Source organism: Mycetomoellerius zeteki, unplaced genomic scaffold (genome assembly GCF_001594055.1).
Source record: "Mycetomoellerius zeteki isolate Tzet28-1 unplaced genomic scaffold, Tzet1.0 scaffold433, whole genome shotgun sequence".
Classification (NCBI taxonomy): domain Eukaryota; kingdom Metazoa; phylum Arthropoda; class Insecta; order Hymenoptera; family Formicidae; genus Mycetomoellerius; species Mycetomoellerius zeteki.
Window position 1 is genome coordinate 950241 of NW_017257428.1, and position 20652 is coordinate 970892.

Genomic DNA, 20652 nt, shown 5'->3' on the forward strand with positions numbered 1-20652 from the left:
TCAGATATACTTCAGAAAATGGAAACTTTGTAAGAAACTGGAAAGTGGAAAAGATCGACGATGGTAAAAGAAGAAGGGAGTATCCGCCATGTTTAAATAAAATACTTGAGACAAGGAAACACATATCCGGTCCTCTGCATCGTGCAAAGATGTAAATGCATTTATATAGCAATATTGTTACTATAGTTTTAAAGGATCGGAAAAAACCCAATTTTTCCAATTTTTCCACGGATTTTTTCGGTTTTTTTCCCCAAGGGTAGAAAAATTCATTTTGGAAAAATTCACGCGTACTCGTAAAACCTACCACTTTGCTTCTCGGTTTTTTCCGTAAAGAAAATTGCGTATAGGGTACACAGCGGGATAAGTTAACATAAATTTTGAAATTGTATAAAAGATTGAGGTCGCACAACCCTATAAGTGCATAATATTATGCGCTTATAGGGAATGTATTCAATAAAACATACAAAACATACATTATTGCACCATTAATGTAAGAATAAAAAATATTGAGTCAAAATATCATGTTTATATGATAATAGTAGGTCTAGAAAATAATTTTGATTTAAACTGAATTCGTAACAAAATATAATATTTGAAAAAAAATAAACTACAAAGAGACACTTCAGAAGTTCATTAGACCGGAGTGTGACAAAATAGAGTTAAAAATCTGTCTTAAAAATAATGCTATATAATTTCATAGATCGCATTAATTTTATAAAGGAATTTAGAAATTACTTATTATGTCTTTTACACAGCAAAAATAGCAAAAATTTCAATTTTTCGGAAAAAAACCGAAATTTTTCCGGTTTTTTTTCCAGCAATTTGAAAAAAGCGGCTTTTTTAAAACTATAATTGTTACACACAGTTGTAATTATAATAAATTAAAAAAAAATGTCTAAAATAATTTTTATACCCATACTTATACATATAAGTAAAGAGCAAGTCAAGAGCGCTTAAACGTTTCGTGCCAGTCTATTTGGACATTTCGAACAATGAAAAGCGCAATACTGTAGATAGAAACCGCAAGAGAAACAAGAGGAAGTTATCCTGTGCGTTCTTGCACTCTTTTTGTTTTTCTTATTCATTCTCAAGGCGGTCATTAACGGCCATCTACCTGCTCTACGACTTTACCAACTCGGGATTTCCTCGTCCTTTTCCGCTGTGGCAAAATGAACTCTTACGCATTCTATTACTACGTACGCGTTCATTACAATATTTTTGATAGTTCATCCCATCATGAAAATGTTTTTGCCAATTAACAGATCAACAGAAAAAGAAATAATAAAATCAAACGAATCGAAAGATTATTAGAGTAAGATTGAATTGTGAAATAATTCCTAAAGTGAATATTTTCTTTCAAATACCGCGATAATATATACACATAACATGAATACCAAATATAAAGCAAATACCCCAAGTAACATAAAAATGTACCACAAGCATCGATTAAATAAACCACACTTTTAAATGTTCAGAATTAATTTTCGGCAAAAAATATTAATATTTTTTAAAAAAACATGTTTTCTCTTCTGTGAGATATTCCTGCCCTATATCATATTTTTACATCCTTGTCTACAAAGTGTCTGTTGTGACAGCGACCAACATATAAGTGCTCATGTCCGATGTACCCAGGAAAAGAAGTCACGCTTCGGGAGAGATCGCTTCGAGTGTGATCGCATCAACACGTTTCTTTAACGAGGATAATTTCGGGGTGGCGCGACATTACGATCTACTGCGTTTGCGTTCCGCTCTGATTCTTCTCGCGTGCAATTTCGTGCGAGCATACACACGCACACACGCGCTAACACGAAGGTGAATTTTTGCGCCTCTCTCCGTGAGAAGAAACGCTCGCACGGTTAAGACACTGATATATCTTGTCGAGGGCACCGCCGCGCCGCCGATCCCTGTGCGTTGGATACGAGATCCACCTGTGTATATTCGAGTGCGTACACGGATGGGGCATGCATGGATGAGTGGGAACCCATTCCATCCCAACGCGTAAGGACGATCTTGATCGTGGATGTCGGTGATGTGAGATCGTATGAGAAGGAACTGAGAACACCCGCGAACGGCCTCGATCCGCGTAAATCGCTTCCCTTGATCCCGCGGGAAGAATTCTCTTTGAATAAGGAACTCGATGTGGTATCCTCGTATTAGATCCTATTACATATAAGTCCCATCGCTTCCTGTGTAATTAAATTACCAGTCGCTATTACATTCGTGCAAAGTTCGCAGGATGTTGCAGGATTAAATTTTTTGCATATCTAATCGCTTATTTTCTTGTTTAATTAGCACTGTTTAAAACACTAAATAAAATAGAAAGCTGATTACTAAATTAATTAGAACTTATTTAGCTACTTTCGATTAAAAAAGATTAACAATATATAAAGTACAAAGAACGCCAAGAAGCCTTTGCAGACTCGATTATTGAATAAATTTTAATATTCAACGATTCTAAAAATCCATACCTTTAAGAAACTTTAAGGTTGAACACTAAAATTTGTTTAATAATTGAATCTGCAAAAATTTCTTTCACTTCTTTCTATTCAGCATTTAAATTTTCAAATCAAAAGCAGCTAAATAAATTTTAACTAATTTAGTAGTCAGCTTATCTATTTTATTTTTAAATATTTGTTGTGTCCTAATATTAAATGCAAATAAAATTACCGTTAAAAATTTTAACAATCACAGTACAAAAAGAAAGAAAGAAAAATAAAACGCACGATCGCATCGCATTCTGTGATTCGTACGAAATTGCGCGGTTTGTATAATTTCGCACGGATATCAAAAATAATATTCAAGTAACAGCAACAGCAGCAATGGTCCTCGGTAAAAAGACTCTTTCCTCGTCTTTCCTTTTTCGCGTATTGCAGTTATTAGCTAAGATATGCTAAATGGCGCTATTTGTAATGAGCCAAAATCACAAACCGTTTATTACGCGTCTTAAGGAGTAAGATGCATACCTTTTACCAGCGTATAAAGGACCGAAATTTTCCTCGATGCGACGCGACGTTTCGATGCCGGCACATAAAGACACCAATAAAAACCTTAAGGGTGCGTTCTTTTAGGCATCGGATACAGCAGTTCTTGCAGTAATTCGTTCTTTTAGCACAACTGCACAATCGATTGCAGCGCAGATTTTCGTTCTTTTGGCAATGGATACGCAGTAGATACGCAGACGAATAGAATTAGCTGCGCAGCCGGCTACGTATCTGCGTAATCGTTTAAAAAACACGCAATCGGCAGCTCCGATGCGCAGCGACTGCCAAATCCGATGCCTAAAAGAACGCACCCTAACTGACACGTGTTAAGGCCGAAACACCGATCGTGGCGATCATCATATTTCAAAACTAACAGTAAACCCTTTCGCGCATCGTACTTACCTATACAGACATCAATTCCTTCATTTAAAAAAGCACGACATATTTATATAATAATCTTTATATTTTTATACAAGGATTATTAAATTGTCAAATTTGAGAATTTCTTTATAATCAATTATATATTATTATTGTATACCACATAAATGATAATATTAGTAAATAGTTAATACAAAATAGAGATAGAAAGACCTTGATCTTGTAATTTGCAAACATCGGATTGTATGGCACAAGTGTGAGTCAATCTTTAAACGATTTCGTAACGTCGTACTGGGCCCAGAGGTCACGACAGAGACGATGGGATATACATATTATTGCGCGCCAATCGTTCCGAATCAGTCGGTCGCCGTTGAACGCGCAGAGAATATCGCCTTCTCTTACTACGTTAATTAATTAAGGATCTCGACTTGCCCGCATGGAGTCACGCGGTTCCCATTAGAGCTTAAAAATAATTAAATTGGATTCCAACGTGTCAAGGCTGGCGCATTGGCCTCGTATCGGTCCTTTTCATGTCGTTCATTAGTCATCAAACTCATTGATCTCGCTTTTTATCGGATAAACCCTTTAACAGCCAGAATTCTTTCTTTCAGAAGCTTTATTAAAGCCTTTTTATTGTATATTATTAGATATTTTATTTGAATATTAAAATGTCGAGATATCAGATCAAAATAATAACAGAGTAATAGAAAAAGAGAGCGCTAATTCTCTAATCCTAATTTTAATTATTTCGAGACACGAATATCGAAAAAAAGAAATGATTTTGCTCAACTTACCGATGACCCTGATACGAGGTCTTGACGAGCTTCACTGCGAAAAGGAACTGTATGGCGCAGACCAGCAGGCAACAGAGATTGAGGGACAGGGCGAGGGCGCATAACGCCAAGGTGACCTCATAGACGATCACAAATTCCTCCGGGCTGATAAGGCTGTTGGACGTGACAGTGAGCGGCGAGATCTTCAGTAGGAAGATGACCGAAAGCAGAGCTAAAAGTAGGGATACCAGACAGAGCAGTCCGAGGCTCGTTAGCATCTCCTTCACGCCAGCCTCATCACTCCGATGGAGATTCCTGGATAGGGACGAAGACCAGGAGGCATTGAGGGGTATCACCGTCGGCCCACCAGCTACTTGGCTGGCTACGACAGGAAGTGCAGATGTGGCAGGCGCGGGTGACGGTGTAGTCTGACTCGGCAACCGCGACAGCCTCGAGATGTCGAAGCCGCCGTTCGCCTTTGGTCTGTCTTGATGCGAGATATTCGTTTGCGAGATTACGGTGTGGCCCAACTGACTCGTTGAGACGTTATGGTTATTATTATTGTTGCCACCATTATTGCCATGGACGCCGCCGACCGGACTGACGCTGTTAACCGAATGCTTAGAGGTTGACAGAGTCGATACATTAAGCGCGTGCGAATGGTTCAGGCGTTGCGACAAATTGTTTACGCTCAGCTGAGAATGGTTCAGCGGATGCCGATGCGTCGACGAGGGAGTCGTCGCCGATTGATGCGCGTTCGACACCGTCGTCGCCGTTGGTCTCGCCACGGAATCGTACACATCGACTCCGCTGTTGTTACCGCGATGCCCGGTGACACCACTGCGTGTCCCGGTGCTTCCGGTGTAGTGATGATGATGAAGATGCTGTTGCTGCTGCGGTTGTTGCTGCGACTGCGGCTGTTGCTGCTGTTGCTGATCCTGGTGCAGGGAGCTGTTGTGCAAGTGATGATGGTGGTGCCCGCCGTGCAACGAGCCCGAGCTCGTCTGATAATCATTGTGATGATGCCTGGAGCCCGTTGACGACGGCTGCCCCGTCAGGATGTGTTTCAGCATTACTCGACACGCTGAGTGTCACGCGGAGTGAGGCTTCTTCTCTTTTCTCCTGATGCGATAATCCTTACATGGCGATCTCGTGACGGAACAGATTACTGAATTGCACCAAATCCACCGTGTCATAGCACGTAGATGTTAACTTTGATCTTCCTCATACTAAATTCGTATCATATTAGAGGATGTCACTTCTTTCTTCATCACATTGAATGTCTCACGATAAAACTAATTGTCTATCAAGAGAGTTTCCAAATCACATAAACACATAACACGTTGAATTCAATTCTCTTCAGTTTAGATTCTCCGTGATGAACAATATCACTTCTTTCTTCACACTACGCGAACGTTCCGTATAAATGATTAAATTTCTAAACTTCGAAGCTACGCTAAGTCTACCGTGAATCAATATGCAATTCATCGATTTCAACTTTTCATTTTTACTTTTTTAAAACTGTCGTAGGAAAATAAATCGCTCTTTAAATTCGTCAAGTCTTCTTTATTCTAAATACGTAAAGACATGCCATTTGTTAATTTTCGAGCCGGAGCTACCTTTCGTTCGTCCCGATGGCAATTAGTTCCTTAAAGATAGAAGGAATATGCATGAACCTGAGGCTCGTTTGAACGTTACGTTCCCGGACTCAGCGAATTGCTGCACACCAGTTGCTCCACCATGGCGATGGCATCCACCAGACGGCGGCGGCGATTCTCACATATCGGGTTCACAGCGTGGAACTATACGACGACAACGGGCAGTGGAACGAGCTCGCTAAGGGCATGATCGGGTCGATCTGCGAAAGGCCTTCGTCTTTCTCTTTCTCTTTCTTTATCAGCGACGACGCAATCAGTCGATCAGTGCGTTAAGGCGGCTGCAAGCTCGGTTTTCTACCACCGTCTTCTCGTTGGATACGCACGAACTCGTCAGCCGGCATGGCTTCCGAGATGGTGCCGGCGGTGCCTCTGCAACAGGTCGGAGAAAATAATTAATGGACTGACTGTTCACTCTCCGCTGTCGGTCGGAATAGTCCGACCGTAAAAAGAAGGATAGATACGGGGTATAATCTATACCCTGCTCAACAACGGAGAAAACGGACATCTCTCTTTCTCCCTCGGTATCTGTGAGCTTCGCGCAAGCCGAAATATGCGATTGATCATGCGCGGTGAATTTTTATTTAAACAGGATGGAATTTAAAAAATTTCACACAACTTTGATAAGAAAGTACGTATAAGTACATGACTCGTATTGTTAGCTTAAAAGCATAAAATGAATGGAAATTGTAAACGGATTGTTATATATTACGGCAAGAAGTAAAGTAGGTGACACATCTCTCAAACACGAACGAGAAGAGAATAGCTTCGTTTTAACGGACTGCATGCCAGTTACATCGTGACGGAGCGCTTTAAAGCGCGACCATCGCTACTAACACAGAATGTAACGTGAAAAGGAATCGAAATTATCGTCGCGGTTTTTGCAAGCGTTTCTCAATCAAAGCGTAAAAGCTCCTCGACATTTAATGTTTGTTTTGTAATTCCAACTTGTTCACGATTTCAAGCAAACCGTAAGTGTATCTTTTCAAGATGTAACTTTCTTGATTTAGAGCACTTTTCTTTGCATATATATATTTTTGTACATCATCACAAAATTATTCGGATAGTGCGCTGTTACATTGATGATTTCTTCGGACTATTCAAGCTAATGTGACGATACGAGTTTCACAATTGTCTAAATATTGCATTGCATAGAAATATGGATTTACATATTTAAACATATGATATAGTGTCATTTTTACACAGAAAACTAAATAACACATTGTATTGAAGTCACTTTTTACACACTCGGATTTGCAGTGTATAATCAGCAAAATTTATTTTATTATTGAAAAAAATATTCGTGTAAAATTTTAAATGTTCCGTACAGATCTCAAGCAAAATGTGCTGGGTGCAACGGTGTATGGCTGTATGTTGTCGAGGATTGGGAGCTCCGCGGCGAGGACGCAGCGGCGTAATTAGAAAGATCGTGGTGGTACGCGTAACACTTAGCGGGCAGACGATGACCTTTAGCAGCGAGCACACGGAAAAGTCGCATCGCGAAGTGGCATGTGGTTGAGAGGCGTAATATCCGAGATCGCGAAGAATCCAAAGACAAATTGTCCGCAATCGTGCGAGATAAACAAATTGCGAGAGAATACCGGTTGATCCAGCGATATCAATGGTTCGCGTGGGACAATCACATCGATACTTCATTTACTCCGTACTCGTGTTATTATCACTTTCTACGACCGCGTACACAGCCTCTCCTAGAGAGAGAGAGAGAGAGAGGGAGGAGCACGTTGTTCATACATTTCCTCTCACTCGGCACGAGCGGGTCACGCGAACTCGTCTCTGCGCTTACCTAACGGCATAGAGTCATCTAGAATGTAATTGCAATTAGAAATTCTCCTGTGTATTTTAAGAGATTAATTCTATTAATTAGAATATCACCATGCGGAAATAATTCTTAAATTAATGTACATCAAGGGGGGGGGGGGTTACATAATTAAATATAATAAATAATTTTGACAAATTTCAGTAAATAATTTATCTTGATTCAAACTGACATTCGATTCAATTAAGACTTTCACTTTAATATTATTAAAATTTTAATTTCAAGCTCAATCGTCACGTTTCATTAAGGTAATGATTGTAACTTTCTCTTCACGTATCGATACGTATTAAATAAATATTAACATGAAAGAAAGAATAAACTTCATTGTCATGTCAATTCATTTCATGTGACGCAACGATTAAATGGCCGGTATGTATACTTTATTGAATATGTCATTGCTGAGAGCCACGAAGAGACTGTTATTCCGGATCGATGAACTCGATTGTAACTTGGCACCGTAATACCTACATGTCGCAAAAAGATGTTTACGGTGTGAGTTTCATTTTCACCCTGCTCGCATAAAAAATGTTTTAGTATTTCCTATGTCACGCAAACAAATGCTCCGAAATGCCTGGAAAACGGAACAATTGTTTTCCGAAACGCGAATGTCAAGGAAATACGATCGATTTGCTTGCTTCCCGCATCTTTTCACGATACTAGATCGATGTTGTATATTTCGGTCACTTGTCAAAAAATCAACATTAATTTCCAATCGAGAAGCTTATGTACATTACGAAAACTGTTTCGAAGTTACGTATTTATTCTGTCTTATTTTACGAGGTTTCAAAAATTCTTCGTAGAGAAGGAATTCGAGCAGGCATACATAGATTCAGAAATGAATGTCAATAAATGAGGTCCATCATAATTTAAAGCGAGCACGTAAATTTCTCGTGTTCAGACACTTTTTACTTTTAATAGAATTTCGACGAAGTAACAAAATTAAGATGCAAAATTATTTTTCGTTGCTCATCACGCTCTCATTGCTGCGTTATCTTCAAATCTACTTGGAAGCTTTCACATCGCTTTGTTCTAATTCAAATTTACGTGACAATTAATCACTTTCTTCCGTACTCTGCAGACATAGAATGCAAAAGGCGAAGCGCGTGCTATCCTAGTTGCAAAAAAACATTTCTGTCCATATATATAAAATCAATGTTATTCGTCGTTCATGAACCAATTACATGTTAAATATGGTTCTACGTGCATCTCGTCTCTCTCGTCTCTCTCGTCACGGTACCCTGAGTCTTTATCGAAAGCAATCTTTGTGGCGTAACATGATTCGATCCCGCAAATTCCTCTCCTCTCTCTCTCTCTCTTATCCTTTGCCGCCCCACGATACACTGGATCGCGTGCTACGATCCAGAACCGCAAGATCGGCTATCGTGGGCCGCGGGCATCTCTGTCTCTTTCTTTCTCTCTCTCTTTCTCTCTCCGTTGTCAATAGTCAGGCTTGACTCATAGAAACGGGTTCCGCTCGCATTCCGGACATCCAGCCTGCCGTTCACGGCAGAAAGTGCATCGCCGCATCGATATCTGTGCGCGTGATGAGCAAGATTCCGGTAAAATGCAGTTCACGGAGAACGCTCGCAATGTCCATCGAATTTGGCAAAAGGTTCTGCAGCGAATTTGCAGGAAAATGCAAAAGAACGTAATATGTTAGATATTTGAATTTAGATTTTTAGTTCCCTTTCAGTTCCGCTTAAATTCCAATTTTTATATGTTTTGTTACTTTAACGTCTTTAAATTTATCTATTTTTTAACAAATGTATACATATATATACACTACGCAAAAAAATTAAAGGATCACTTAGTCCACCCCCAAAAATAGGTAAAAATTCAGAAGAGTGTAACTTCGTAAAAAATAGTCATAACGAAATTTTTAAAAAAGCATTTTAAAGCATGAAATCTCTACTTTCGAAATCGGTAATTGATATTTCGATTTGATTGATTTTTTACGTAGCTATACGAACAGAAATGGGTATCCGTCAAATCTGAAAATTTTGTACAAATTTTACAAAAGTCTATGGCATGAACTAAAAATCGCACACAAATGCGGTTTTAAATAGTCGAAAGAGTGAATCTTTACCTTCAATTTGTTTTTTTATTGAACGTTGTACGATTTTTTTTCGACGAGTTATTCGACATTGAAGCAAAAATGACCCTTTTTATTGAATGTCGAATAACTCGTCGAAAAAAAACGTTCAATAAAAAAGCAAATTGAAGGTAAAGATTCACTCTTTCGACTGTTTAAAACCGCATTTGTGTGCGATTTTTAGTTCATGCCATAGACTTTTGTAAAATTTGTACAAAATTTTCAGATTTGACGGATACCCATTTCTGTTCGTATAGCTACGTAAAAAATCAATCAAATCGAAATATCAATTACCGATTTCGAAAGTAGAGATTTCATGCTTTAAAATGCTTTTTTAAAAATTTCGTTATGATTATTTTTTACGAAGTTACACTCTTCTGAATTTTTACCTATTTTTGGGGATGGACTAAGTGATCCTTTAATTTTTTTGCGTAGTGTATATATATACTTCTGAAAAACAAACCAATGCTTAACTCAATTATTTTATTCTTATTGATAATAATTTATTCAATTACGCTTACTTGCCTTTTATTTTTGTTATTTGACTCTTTGATCAAGGAAATGTCTATCATTAGTCTTGTATAATTCAAAGCTGTAATGAATGTCATATTAATCGATGTGCACACTTGTTTAGTGAGTTGATTACTTATTCGTCGTCGAAGAATTTAATCGGCGGACACATCGAGATAATCGGTACAGACATTCGTTGTTCATGATTGTGTGAAAACGACATACGGATTCTAGCCGCGCGAATCGCTGGACTAATACAGGGTGTATTTAAGTTCTCCGACTCATGCGTCGTGCGTTTATTTACGGCCACGTAATTTGCATGGAAACAGAGAGAAGCATGGTTTGAGGAAGTCGCTTATTAGTAGCAACTAGGATATTATCAGCACGATGCCATTGACATCATTACCGTAATTCCCATCGTTTCATTGAGATAGTGAGAATCTCTAACCAGAATAGAACGATGTTCGCTTATATCGTGTTGCATTGTTTACTTGAAAATTTATTATTTTGTATTGCAGATTACAGTCGCCTTTCAAATTTCAATGCCAAGTCAACCAAGCAATTAATCTTATATCAAATTCTCTATCTTAAATTAATATTTTAGTAGAGATTTATTATACATTAGCAAAAATATGCAACTAAACAAAAAAATGTGATCAATATTTCTGTTTGAAAAAAAAATTTTGTTAAAATATCTACAAATTTAGATAAATCTGAAAATAATTTTGAATATCAAAAATAATTATACAGAGAATTAAAGCATAATGAGCAACGCTGCAAATATAAGTTACGACGTTTAACCAATTTGTTGTACATACACAATTATTTTGATAACCCAACAAAATTATTTTCAGATAGGTACCTAAATTATTAGATACTTGAGCGGAACTGTCTTTTACGTGAAAGAGTTGAATCTTTCAGAAGCTAAACTAATTTTGAAAGGCTCAATTAAGAATTAATTTCATACATTAAAAAAAAAATACGTATATGCACAAAAATATATACTTTCTTTTGTAATATCAAATGTTTTCTAAAAAGACAGGATTTTAATTATATTAATTTTCTCCGCGTTCCATTTTCAGGTATTGTTTCAGCGCTCATGGCGGCACGGTCAACGAAATTATGGGATTACGTGTGAATGTGAGGTTTCCCTGGCTACAACCGAAGTCCTATCCGTTCTTATCCAATTTCAAGACTTCATCTTCCATCGTGGTTGTGGCTTCGTTTTTCTCCTTTTTATTTCCCGTCGACGTTTGCGACCGACAACCGGCTCTTCTGGCTGTATCGCGCCCATATCAACGATCGATATTTAAAAGATAAATAAATCCTCAGAGGGTTGAATACGCACGTATTTTTATCTTATTTAATGTATATTCAAACTATAGCCGCTTTAATTGCACCGCGACGCAATTTATTTAACGCTAAAAATTATTTTCAAACTTCCATCAGTTATTAGGCGATACAACGGAATTTATTCTCTGAACGATATCTCGATATTCATTCGAATTATGAATTACATTAATTCGTCCTTTATACGACTACTACAGTGACGTTGAAACAGTGTCAGGCATTTGAAGGCAAAGAATACAATAAAAAATAACGAATTATAAATAAATATTACTCAGGAAAAGATTTTAAAAGATTTAATAACTAAATTCCCGTCGTCTAAAGAGTTGATTCAATTCTTTAGATGAATATTCATAATTCTTTCGATTTAACTTGCATGGATTATGATCGAATACATATACATTCGCGTTTATTTCCAAATTATTTTATCTATTATACTCTCAATATAATGAACAAGTATTTTCTTTTTAAATCGGTGATATATTTGTATTTTGTTTTTTACGTTTAATTTTCGTCTTTAAACCTAAAAGTATAGGATATATTCATAGACCATCTGGTACATCCCGTGAATGCAAGACTCGCGAAGTTGCGTTAATGATCTCTACAACGGTGTGATTCCCGGAAGACGTGTCGCCATAACGTTATAACGCAATCCATGAGGCGATGTCTAATATTTCAGATTGGAGAACCAATGGGGGGAATTTGGCCTTTACAGACAGGTTCCTTTGAAAACACCTAATGACCATGTATCTCGTGCAGGCCGAGTACTTAAGTTACCGACGCGCGAGGGGGCACCATAAATATATATGCTCGTAACGCGCGCCATGGTTCCCGAAATTTATTTCCGTTGTCCTTTAAAGGTAGATCGCCAAACCTGTTGGAATTATCATGAACGTTACGAAGACGATTCTTGTCTTGAAAGACCAAATACAAAATCGAAAGTAAGTGTTTCTTGAACATATAATATCTCAATATTAGAAATATATATATATATATATTATTTATTTGTAACAAATTAAAACAGAATTATAGCCAGTATATATGTTGTATATATACATATAAATCATATCAATTTTAATATCTAATAATTTCATTGCATGCTGTATACATACGACATAAAAACAAAAGCCTTTCGATACGCCGTCATGAACAATCATTGAATGCTGTCACGCAGCATCATATGGATGAATTGACGCTGGAGTGTAGAGCAACACTTTGAATGTTTCCATTTTAACGTAACGGGCAATTGGCGCAAATAGCCACCGGGGGAAGAGAGAGGGAGGCAGATCAGTGCGGCTAGATCCGCAGCAAGGTCAATGATTTTCCGACCGCGGACCGATGAACTTGCGCCTCGCGCCAGTGTACGTACCGAGGTCCGCTCCGTCCGCTCGTGAAGTCCGGAGTCGGGCCTCGACGTGGCGACGAGAGGGCAAGAAAGAGAGAAAGAGAAGTGGAGAAGAGGAGGAGAGAGAAAAAGAGAGGAGAAGGCAAGGTCGTTGCCTAGATAACAGTTGCAAGGTACAGTTGGATCGCATGCCTGCAACTTCGGGGGAAGAGGACAAAGGGATGTAAGAAGGAGAGAAAGGGCGGTTGAAGGGATCGATGTGGCGAATGCGCAAGGGAACGGAAAAGAAAAGAGAAGGGGGAGAGAGAGAAAGAGAGAGGGGGGGGGGAGAAAGACACGAGGAAAAGGAGATAAGAGGCCTCACACCGGTAAGAGAAGGAGAGCGTTCGAATAACGAGCGCAAAGGGGCCCTATAAAGGGACAAGCGAATGGACGAAAGGGAAGGGTTAGAAAGGGTTAGAAAGGATTATGCCATCGGCGTGATATCTATTCTTTTCTTCTTCCGTCGAGCCGCCGCTATGGTTAGTGGTTAGAGGAACGACGCGACGCAAGAGCGCAGTGATGTAAGAGAGATGTACCTAAGGGGCTTCTCTTCTTCTTCCTCCTTCCTTCTTCGACACAACCGTGGGTCCGACCTCTTCCCTCTCATTGCCTCTCACCCCCTTTCCTCGCTCCTTTACCTACCGTATACTCTCGTACCCTTCCGCCCCGTGCGTACTCTTCGCTCTTTCAGACGCGAACCAACTCTCGAGTGGTGGTTCTCGAACACGGGCATGTACACGTACGCGCCCGGGCCCACTGAATTTAACGTGGCAGGTGCCTGCTGAATGGACGCGGCTAGCGGCTAGGGTCCCGCAACGGTCCCCTCCCCCTGCTCGTTTCTCTCTCCTTACTACCCGATGCCGCGTCGTTTCTCTGCCTGCCTGACTTTCTCTGTCTTGCTTATCTATGGTCGGCTCCTCTCTGTCCTCTCTCTCTCTCTCTCTCTCTCTCTCTCTCTCTCTCTCTCTGCCCCTCTCTGATGATGGCCGCGATCGCTCTTGCTTGCATTATGGCACACAAGAAACGCTCGACGAGCGCTCTCAATCATTTACAGAGAGTCACTCTGCGTTGACGAGCTCCTCTTCTTCTATCTTCCTTCTTTCCTCCTTTTTTTTCTCTCTGCACTGGACCAACGCCGGTGTCCGTGACGGTTTTGCTCTATCCGTCGCTGTTTCGCGGAATCGCATGTAGCGAAGAGCGATCCGGGTTCGTTGTTACCTGCCCGGCGAGTCGTGTTGCTCTCGAGAAAACAGGTGGAGAAGCAGGTACGCGAGCGAGAGCCTGATAGACTACGCAGTGGATCGCGAATGAACGGCGTGTCATTCCTCGGGGTACGAAGGGCGAGGCGAAAACCGCTGAGGAATTTGGGTGCACGAGGTAGCTCCGAGCTACGAAAACGAGCGGTATACACGTGAAAACCGGCAGACATTCAGCTGTTTCATTAGACAGGAATTAGCGTAATCTTCTACACATATAATAACTACCGTTCTTAACTTTGCTTATCCGACAATCTCCAAAGATCAAACTTAGAAGATTAGTCAGATGGTTTCGAAACTCTTAGATGTTCTTTTAATTTTCATTAATTATTATAATGATTCCCAAAGTTGAAATCGTAGAATCTCCTCGACGAAAATGTTGCAAAATTAATAATTTCATTGTGAAACAATCGTTTGTGATTGACAATAAAAGAATTTCCACGAATTTCTTACGCTTTAGAGTGGAAAATAAATAAGAATAAAGAAAATTTTCCTCTCATCGTATTCTACGTATAAAAACATTTAAAATAACATCAAGAAAATTGCATATGTCTACGAGATATCACATTATCGTCGATTATTATAATTTCTTCTACAATTTAATCGATTCGTTAAGTTTATTCGTACTACTAATTACATTACAATACAATTAGTGGACAGTGATGGACAAATTAATTAACCACATTAGCGTCAGTCAGTTGACATTAGCAGAGCCAATTCTATCTCTACTAGAGAAGAAGATCGCGAATCCGTTCTCGAACAATGCGGCTGCTTCGGGAGATGAGAAAGTACGAGTACGAGCGAGGAGGAGAGCGCCGCGCCGGCCAGGATCGGGCAAAGGTAAGAGAGAACGCAAAGAAGAATTGTGGGAAAGGAGAGAAAATTGCAAAACGACATACCGTGCGACCGCACACGCCGAGAGAATAATTCCATGGTGCGGCTCAAAGCCGCGCGCAATTTGGCCTCACGCCAACGTTTAAAATGTGTTACAACACAAATATCGAGGCGGGAGTAATTCACGTTATTTTTTTCGTTTAAAAAAAAAGACACAAAACGTAAAATTTACGCGACTAATTATAACTGCACGTATATAGAATAAATTGTGACTAAGAAAAACTCGGAAAAAGTTTAAAGTAGATAATTGTAAATTTCAGGAACAAAAATTCTTGCGAGACTCTGTTCTTTACCGCTTTCCGACTAAAGCTGTATTTATCTATTATATTTTTATTGATTTATATATTATATTGTAATATTATATTCCTTCAATTAAAATTGTTTGAAAGCCAGCGCAAAATGTTGCTCGTAATTGTCGGCTTTACGCACGATTCTTGTTCGTTTCGCGCGTACACGCGATCCTGCTTGCGAAGTGTGTTAATATGTGATTTACACGAGAAGATGGAATTATCGCCGTCGATACCGCCAGCCAAGAGACGAGGAAACGAGTCGTTGCGGTTAACACGTGAATACGATGCCACACGCTGCCACTTTGCGGGGAAAATCTCAGGGGTTTGACGTTCTCCGCAGAGTGGAGCCTCCAGAGTGGAGGAGACAAGTCAGAGGAACGTGCGAATATTAAAGCCGAAACGCGCGCGTCTCATATTCCCGAATGGAGAACTAAAAAAGCTGATCCTCCCCACAAATCGGATCGCGACTGAACAGGACACCAGTGTTTCCTCCTCCTCTTCCTCCTCCTCCTCCTCCTCCTTGCAGGATGTCTTCGCGGACTGATCGACAAGCTTAGGACAAAGTATCGTGTTACAGTACCATATTTACGAGGGATCATCTTTATGAACGCGAGAATGTCAATTTGCGAACGCCACGTATCTAAAAATTTGAAACTAATAGATTTCCAGAGACGTCAGCATTTAGTAATAAATTGCTTTTTCATAAAATTTATTACTTAATTTTTACTTATTTTATTTCAGTTGTATTTTTGAGTTTTATTTATGTTTATAATATTTTATGTATATTGTATAATGATGCTCTTTTATATGATATTTTGATAGATAAATTTTATTAACGTAATTAGGTATGCTAGAATGAGAAAGTATGACTAGATTAATATTTTTATTCTACAAAATTTGCGTTAAATTTTTTTTAAACGCACATGTTTTAAATATTGATCCGCAATTAAAAAAATTATTAAAACATTTGATGTATGTTTAAAATATAGCATGACATTTAAAAGATTTATTTAAATTACAACACTATGCAGAGAGGACGAATGGAAAATAGAAGCTCTATATATTTGAAGAAAGAACAAATATCTATATCCAAGGAGAAAAAGAACCCTCGAATGTCCTCGGGAATGCATTCCTGCCGGTGCTACAACCCAAGGATCTGCAGATTGTACCTGTTATCGCGATTAAACACGCGTGCATCAACGTCGGTTTTGGCGAGTAACGGCCATACGAATTTCAACGAGTTTCACGATTAAATTCGATTTTCGTCGCTTTCGCTATTTTCTAATTTTAACGTTCGCTCGTTATATGCGAGCGGATTGTCCTCCGGTAAAGGACAAATCCGTAAACCCGTCTCGACATGCATCTTAATAATACGACCTTGAATATACCAGAACCTTCGTGGTTATATTCTCGTCATCGGGACTCGATTCGCTGCATCCGTCCGACTTGTTAGGATCGACGCAATAGGAATTCGTCGATGGAATGTTGTGAAACGTGATGAAACAAAAGCCATTTTCGCTTCCAAACTGACTTTACGATGTACGCGTGACATCGTTGGAATGCAGCGCCAGCGCGTTGTAAGATAAATGAACGGCCTGTTAGTTTAATAACGATAATAATGATGATGGAGGGAGAGTCACCACGTGGTGGAGACACGCGCGTGTTTGTTCGATCGGAAAAAAAATAGGTCGTGTAAGCAACGTTCGGCGGGGATACGAAACGACCGAAACGGCATGAACTTTTACGGCGATGACGTAAGGCACAGACTAATCTCGTTCGTGACCTCGTTATTACGTTCCTTTTTTTCTTCTTTCTTTATTTTGCAAATTACGTAGGGCTGACACGCTATTTTGTGAATTTGATCGGCTGAAAGCTCGTAGATCGCGATGTCGCGACTTTTCTGCCATGGCACAAGATAGTAAAGCTCTACAATCCGCGACTAATCCGACTAATCCGACTAGTTTTACAATCAGAAGTCTAGTTGATTTTTTAAATGGCATGTAATTAAAAATGGTTGCGACGTTCCTGCAATAATTCCTGCCTATGTTATTCTAAATAATTTTTGTTACAGAAAATATTTTTAATAGCAGCTATCGCACCGTTTCTAAATTATCGAATCTTATCGATGTAAAATAAACTATTGAATTTATATCAGTGAATATATATATCGACCATCAGATTTTTCACAGCTGCATCTTGGCGATCTAAAAATGTCTTTCACCAGAAATAGGATGCTTTTAATCATGACGTTCTAAACTGGGCCATTGATTTGAGTGTGGAAATCAATTACTATCGATGAAAAAAGAGTAATTGTATCTACACCAAATTTTGCCTCTGAATGAAATGAAGATTAACACGATCGGAGTCAATTGAAAAAAAAAAAATAGACGTATCTATTTCAATACTGTATTTTGTAACATTTAATATGTAACAAGTATATTAATAAAAAAAGGCTGTATATATTACTAAAACAATTTTCTATTCTTCATTTGTACATTCGTTCATCTTCGTTTAATTAGAAATCGAATGAGAGGCCGCAATCGAACGATACGATTTCGACGCGAACGTCGTGCCGCGTCGCGCTTTTCATCATTCGAGCGAACGCGCTAACGGAACATCCATTAATAAATTTCTCAATAAGAATCGATTGATGCACAAAAAGCGGCTCCCCTGTTCGCGCACAAAAAGACGCAATGATACGCGAGGCTCTGTCACGCGTGTTCGCGCGCTAACGGAACATTTTTGCGTTCTCTCACGTTCGTGGAGCGGTAGACGTTTGTGACATTTCGGCTTGACGAATGCGGAAAGCGTGACAGATCATCCAGTAAAGGAAAAATAAAGAGAGAAAAAGAAAGGAAAATGTAGACCTAGACGGAATTCGCGTTCGTGCATTTATACGGTACAGAAGTCTGGACTCACGAAATTATACCGGTTTCGGTATGCCGAGAGGAGCTCGAGACACGCTGCGAGCTGCGAGACGGAGAGCGGAGCGAGCTAAACGAAGAAAGAGCTTCTCTCGAGAGTAAGAGATTTCCACGCGTCTATTCGCGGCAATTTGGCGAAAGGAATCGAAAACGTGCGCTGTCTCGGGGAAAGAGACAGTGGCTTCAAACAGATAGAGGTGAAGGAGGAAGAAAGAGAGGAGTAGCGAAAGGGCTCGGAGCCGTCCCTGGTAAACGAAACCGGGCGGGCAGCTAACTCACCTCGTGCCATATTCCGACAGGCTGTACCGTCGTTTTCGACGCCGACGACGACGACGACGATGGCGAGATCACACGTAAATCCTTCGTGAAAAGATAGAAGAATCCTTATCCGACCTATTTGCGACGGAGCTCCTCTCTTCTTCCCTTTTTTTCTTTTCGCTATCCGCAGGCAGCACTCGCGCACGTCTCTTTTCAAATTTTCAAACTGACACACACACGCGCGCGCGCAAACGTAAAACACACACTCACGGGAGATGCGCGCGCGGGTACGCACGCACGTGAGAGGATGCCCGAAGCTCCGAACCAGCCAGCAGCCAACCGAGCAACCAACCGACCGACTAACCAGCCAGCCAACGGGGCTGCCCGCATACCGACCGCTCGCCGCACACACGCGCAGACTCGACAACGGGTTTCTCACGGGGCGAAACGTCAACCGACCGAACCGACACTCGGTTCGCCGCCGTTCGCGGGAGCGGCGCTCGGCAGCTGCTGCTGGATCCCGTAGCCGGCGTAGGAACGTCACGCTCCGCGTTCGCATGCGAACCGAACCGGCCGAGCGACTAGCGCGTACTGATCGTACTGATTCGACCGACTCGCCGACGACGCCGACGACGCTGACTGCCCCGTCCTCGTCGCGTTCACGACCGTTTCGCGATGGCGGGGACCCACCGTACCGAAGGAACTCTTTGACTCACCCCGCTCGTTTCTACTAATGTAAATTTACTTCAATCTCGATTCGATCGACGCTTTCATTGTTTATCGTATCTTTCTTTTATTATTTCCACAAATGTAAGATTAACTTTAATCTCGATTTAATTTACCATCTATTATTTTATAACGCCCGTTTTTCTACTCCACTGTAGTTGAATTTCAATTATTAAATACTAATGTATTTTTATTTTATATTTAATCTTGGTTCAACCTTTAACTCTTCATCTTTTTCTAGTTCTAAGAACTAGAAAAAGGTGAAGAGCGAGTTAAAGTGAAATTAAAGTTAGTCTACATTGGCAGAAATCTACGGGCATTATTCTAAGAATTAGAAAAAGATAAATAATAAATTAAACCGAGATTAATGAAAGTTAATCTACATTGGGGTGAAAATAGGCACAAGTCTCATAAATCAAGATCAAGGCAAAATTAGGCGCGTAAAATCAAAACTTATTTTTTTAAATCGAGCCTTTTTTTATCGATGATCGCTTTGCGATCAAGGGTGTCGATAGCGTTTCGTCAATGAATATGAATCAACCGTAACTTTATTTTATAATATAATCGCTTTTTTTTTACAGCAGAATGTCTTGTTTTTCAGTGAAGTATAATGAATACACGTAAACGATAATATAATGCGCATGGATATTTATCGTAATCGTACATCAATCAAAAATATTAAAATTATATATATATATAACTGTTTTTTTTCTCCTGAAGAAGATAATTTACAACATACATCTTTTTTTTTTTACCTTATATCTTAGAACTAACCGACGATTGGGTGCTTCCTTTCGAGTTCACATGTTTTACATGTGGACGTAATAGCGTTGGATCTTTATCACGCATATTCCTCTATAAACAAGTTGTATGCCGTATGATTCTCAATTATATCACGCTACAAATTTCTAAATTTGTATTACAAGACATATAACGCTTAATCATAATAGTTATCCTACGATCAAGTTAAACCAACAAAGATACAGTGCACATCGGTATGCAAGTTAAAGAAAGCTGTTGTTGCTTATTTATGCTCGGTATCTATAAAACTTACATGAAAACCGTATTATAGAACAGATGATCAAACCGTGCTCTTCAAATATAACGCGGATTCTGCCAATACTCCAACATATATCTCATTTACGTACAACATATGTATATGTATAGATACGTATACACGTGTTTTATATATATATATATATATACATACATACATGTGTATAAAATAATTATGAAATCCGTGCACCAAAAAGCATTCATTCCCAATGGATTTCAACGTTCGGTCGTTCCTTTATTGAGAACGTACAAATAACATACCTTGCTACAAGATTACAAGTATTAGGA

The 20652-nt window shown here is 39.5% G+C and overlaps 1 protein-coding gene and 1 long non-coding RNA gene across 2 annotated transcripts in view; both read right to left on the minus strand.

The window, feature by feature from the left end:
• Nucleotides 1-5466, minus strand: part of LOC108726630 (uncharacterized) — a 22496-nt gene extending 17030 nt beyond the window's left edge. The window contains exon 1 of the mRNA XM_018454308.1: nucleotides 4154-5466. Within this exon, the coding sequence (XP_018309810.1) occupies nucleotides 4154-5205 (1052 nt within the window). The 5' untranslated portion in view covers nucleotides 5206-5466. The remainder of the gene's footprint in view (nucleotides 1-4153) is intronic.
• Nucleotides 5467-6006: 540 nt separating this feature from the next.
• On the minus strand, nucleotides 6007-18813 carry LOC108726670 (uncharacterized). The gene is made up of 2 exons (XR_001936815.1): nucleotides 18604-18813; nucleotides 6007-6159 (listed from the first exon to the last, which is right to left on the minus strand). It is a non-coding gene; the product is annotated as an uncharacterized lncRNA (long non-coding RNA).
• Nucleotides 18814-20652: the final 1839 nt, after the last annotated feature.